General features: G+C 28.6%; 1 protein-coding gene across 1 annotated transcript; it reads left to right on the top strand.

The window, feature by feature from the left end:
• The first annotated feature begins 758 nt into the window (after positions 1-758).
• On the top strand, positions 759-4,041 carry LOC111684407. The gene is made up of 2 exons (XM_046949637.1): positions 759-1,350; positions 3,540-4,041. The coding sequence occupies exons 1-2, from the start codon at positions 879-881 to the stop codon at positions 3,908-3,910; spliced, it is 843 nt and encodes a 280-aa protein (XP_046805593.1). The 5' UTR covers positions 759-878; the 3' UTR covers positions 3,911-4,041.
• The last annotated feature ends 1,030 nt before the right edge of the window (positions 4,042-5,071 follow it).

The raw sequence follows: 5,071 nt of genomic DNA, 5'->3' as shown, positions 1-5,071 counted from the left end.
ACTTTGGAATTAAGGTGAAGTTCAACATAAAAGTTTCCTTATGAAATATAAAAATTTCTTCCAACTTTCATTCTCAACATAACAAACATGACAATAAATGTTGAAATTTTATAAATATAACAGTCATTACATCGAAATGCCATTTTTGTAACAATCGGGGCACTAATATTAAATTAACGAAATATTGATTAAGATCTGAAATATTTAAAAATTAAAAAAAATATTTATATAAATAACATATAATTTTGTAAAAAAATTTGTTTTATAAGCCTTTGATAAAGGCTATTCTGCAGGAAGAGATCAATGGTGAAGGGTATAATGTAGTCGAACATGTACAACTATACCCCATGCATATGTCACTCTTTATTTAACATTTCTTTATTATTGTATAGAGACATTTTTCAATTCAAGATGTATGATCAACTGACCGTGAAAATTGAAAATTACTTAAAACAATTGAAATGAAAAATTTAATCTAATGCAGTAGCAGAACAAAAAAAAAAAGAAAGAAAGCAATCATTAAGTCTAAAGTAAATTGTAACAAAATAATTATATGTCTATGGTTTTGTTTTGTTTATTATTATTTTTTTTTGTCAAAATGGGTGGACAAACTAAAGAAATGTGGTCTGTAAATTTGTGGGTTGGTAGGACAGTGCTTAATACAAAAATATACAGTTTAGATTTGAAAATTTATACAAAAAACAATGGTATAAATTAGATATAGTTTGATATAAATGAAATTAGTTGACAACTGTTAAAAGAACTTGTAACACAGCATTCAAAATAAGCCAAACAATTGGCTGGCGGTCAAGGATATAATATAGCTATTAAACGCGTTATTTAAATAAAAGCGAAACGTTTTAAATCAAACAACAGATATGTTGAAACAAAGTGTTTTTATTGCCTTAATTTTTCACGTCCTTATAAATTATTGTCACGCATCTTTGCCAGAGGATATTGCTAAATTATCGGATGAGTGTTTAACAAACTCTTTGGAAACTTCCGTTTATTGCCGTGGCTCACGAGCCATTAATAATATTATCAATAATTTAAGTAAAACTGATAAACCAATTGTCATTGTACGTGGTTTAGAAATTGTACCATCATCAAATGGTCATATTAATAATAACAACAACAATACCGCGGACAGTGATATAAATATTAAAAATAAACAATCAAATGGTGTGGGGGAAGGTGATACAGATGATACATTTCTAGGACGTTTCTCTCACTATTTGCGTACACATGAATTGAATATTAAATTTTCCGATTTGATGTCTGCAGACGAAAGTGAACATTTTTTGGCACGTGATGAAGAGCAGAATGGAATGCAAATGAATTTATCGGATGGTAAGTAACTGATTGTAATACTGACGTTGACAAAAAAAAAAAAAACATGATGAATAAAACCGACAAATATAATGTGTTTTAGGGCACGTGTCATCGTGGATTCATGCATCACATTGTAATGTACATCGATATGTTTACAAATTTTGTCATTATATTTTTGCCTAAAAATGTCATGTTTTTGTTGAAAAAACAAAATATTTTTTCTTATGTGATTCATCACGATTATTTCACGTGAAAATATGTTTTTGGCCATTGAACTGAATTTTTATTTGTTAATTTTGTTTTTTTATTTGGTTCATATTATAATATCATTTTGTATGCACACGACAAAGTTTAAACTGTTTAGGCTTTTTTATATAAAATTTCTTACACATCAGTCATATACTTTTTATACATATGTGGTAAAACGCATTTTAAACATTATTAATTACGTAGTGAATACGAAATAACAAATTTTAAATATTTTTAATAAAGTCAAGGTTTTTATTTTCTCTAAATTTCAAATTATTATGGTAGTTCAAGAGCACAGTTAAGTTTTAATTTAATAATAATAATAAGCAATGAATTCGACATAATTACTTTCTTTTATGTTGAAGAGTTCTTTCAAGAATTACTTGTTCTAAGTAATTTATTACACTTCAAGTGTAGAAACAGAAGAAAGACCACAATGCCACAGTATAGGGTTCTTCGAAAATTTACCCACCATCAAAACGTATGCTTTGAAATAAGCTTAGACCACTATAGTGGTATAGGATGTAAAAACGAAATGAAAAAAATAATTTTGTCTAAATCCCAAATACGAATAAAGTTAGTTTTCATAATAAAGCATTTAAGTTGAATTGTACCTTGCCTCAGATACACTTAAGCCATTTATTGTTTAATAAAACTGTGGATATTTAGGTAAAATTTTGGTTGGGGGCTTTTTATAGGGGCTAGGGTTAATGAGGCCCTATAATTATAAATTTCATGAGGGTTATCAAGGCTAGTATAGAACTTGGTTTTGCATCTTTTCGTCGATATACGAGTATATTAAACATAATTATGAACTGAAAAGCCCTATTTGGCGGGTTCAGTTGTATGGGGCCTAAATCAAATAATGGACCGATGTTAAGTATTTCAATAGCCTTCGTTTACGGTATGAAAACAATTTCGAAAACAGCATTTTTAGCTGTTACATCTTTAATTTCACTTCTATTGTCTGCGGAAGACACAAAATAAAATTTCCATTTCAATAAGATTATTTTCTTCTGCAACTTGTAGAAATAAATATGTATGCAAATTTTATACAAAATTTGTGTAATAGTATTTATTTAAAACACCTACTGGATGACGAAATATGTATATGAAAAAAAAAGTATTTCAATAGCCTTCGTTTACGGTATCATAAATAATCATTTGCCAAATTTCATTGAATTATCTCCAAAATTGCGACTTTTGCAAGGCCTATTCGGGGCTACAGTTGTATGGGAGCCAGGTGAAATAATGGACCGATCTTAACAATGTCCAATAAGCTTCGTCCACGGGGCAATAGAATATCATGTACTAAAAATCATTGAATTATCTTCAAAATTGCGACCTGTAGTTTGACAGCTGGACGGACATCAACATATGTCGGATCCTTATAATCCAAAATCTCTGTACTAAATTTTATGAGGAACTTTCTATAATTGACCTTACCCCTATATCCTCTCCAGAAAATGGCATTAACACCCATTACTAACTTAAAAATTACGAGTATAGCGACATAGAAAAGTTCTGTGTTACGCAATATCGCTTGACAAAATTGTATGAGGATCGGTTCATAATTGATTTTAAACACACACACACTAACTTAAAAATACAAGGAATGTAGGTATCAAACTCTCCTTTCAAGGATCAAATTTTGTAGAGCCCTTTTCATAATTTACTCAAGCCTATATTAAAGTCCTTAGAAATTATTATTTACTTTACATAAATAGGATCACTTTCCGAAATTTACTTTTATTTACATTAATGGTAGGCATATAAGATTCGGCATAGCCAAATATAACACTCCTACTTGTTTAATTACAAGAATACATTCCCGGTACTCATAATAAATACGATTATTTTTAATTTACTAGGAATACAATTTTAAATATTTTCATCTTTTTTTATTTTTCATGTTATCAAATAACACAACAATTGATATGTTAATCCAAAATTAACAGAAGCACGCAAAAAAGATAAAGGCAATGGTATGATTATGATACTCGGTTTGATGATGTCCAAAATGATGGCTGTCATGGGTCTGGGTGGCATTGGTGCATTGGCTATGAAAGCATTGGGTGTTGCAATGACTGCACTAATGATGGCCGCAATGGTTGGTGTAAAATCGTTGGCAAATCAGGGTCACGAATCATCGCACAGTGTTCAGTATGTTACAGCGGATGGTCATCATCACAGGAGGAGACGACGTAGTAGCAGCAGCAGCAGCAATAATAACATTAATTTAGCAACAGCATCTCAGGCATCATTGTTTAAAGAGAAGGACATTAAAGTGGAATTACCATCACTGGTCTATAGAGATTGGCAAAAGTGATAAAGTCATGGGAATGTTATTACGTCAAAGTGTTATTATTTATATGTTATTATACTTGTGTATTATTAAATATGTTTAAATTTTATTTATTGTTATGTCAATTGAAGGTTTTTTAAGTATTTATTTATTTATTAATTTATTGAAAGAAAAATACTTGTAATAAATAAAATATTTATGTTGTATTATGTTGAATGTTGAATTAAATTTTTTTAAATTACGTTTACACAATAACAGTGATATACGGAAAGAAAAACCGCATACTAAATTTAAATTTGTATTTCTCAACTTAAGTGATTTAACTATTTTTTTAACTATTTGTTTGACCAAAATATTCTGAATTTTGAAATCAAGTACGAATAGAGCTCTAATCAATCCAATTTGGGATCAATTCAAGTTTTTTCTTTTTTAGTACATACTTATTTTTTATCTGATATCCAGTAAGAAAAATGTACTTTTAATCAGACTTAACTGACATTATGACATTTACTTATTTTGTTAAAATTTGCATAACATCACAGATAGTCAGCAAAAATACTCGAAATACATATTTTGTTGTATTAAAATTTCATGTATCTAACTAAAACTAACTGACAAGGAACAATTTATATTTTTTTCTTTTCACCAGGTGTAAAACAACTGGTTAAAAATTCATGGAAAAAATTATGAAAACAATTTTGAAAACAGCATTTTTAGCTGTTACATCTTTAATTTCACTTCTATTGTCTGCGGAAGACACAAAATAAAATTTCCATTTCAATAAGATTATTTTCTTCTGCAACTTGTAGAAATAAATATGTATGCAAATTTTATACAAAATTTGTATAAGAGTATTTATTTAAAACACCTACTGGATGACGAAATATGTATACGAAAAAAAAACCAAGAAAAAAAATTTTATTAAAAGAAATCATGGGCAGGCAGCAGCCAAACAACTCCACAGCACTTGTCTTTTTACATCTTTTAACAGTTGAAGCCCCAACTTCTGTCAGATTTTGATAAATTTATGAATTTTGTTTGTGTTTTTGTTTTAAATTATTTTTGGAACAAATTTTAAAGCAACAAATTTGAAGAAAAAAAAAGCTGAAATTTTCAAAAGAAAACAGAGAAAGTGCATAATATTTAAGCGGCTTTTACACAAATTAATTTAAAAAAGATTTTCTG

This window comes from Lucilia cuprina, chromosome 4 (genome assembly GCF_022045245.1).
Source record: "Lucilia cuprina isolate Lc7/37 chromosome 4, ASM2204524v1, whole genome shotgun sequence".
In the NCBI taxonomy this organism is placed as follows: Eukaryota; Metazoa; Arthropoda; class Insecta; order Diptera; family Calliphoridae; genus Lucilia; species Lucilia cuprina.
The sequence above is the reverse complement of the archived record's forward strand: the minus strand, read 5'-3'. Positions and strand labels throughout refer to the sequence as shown.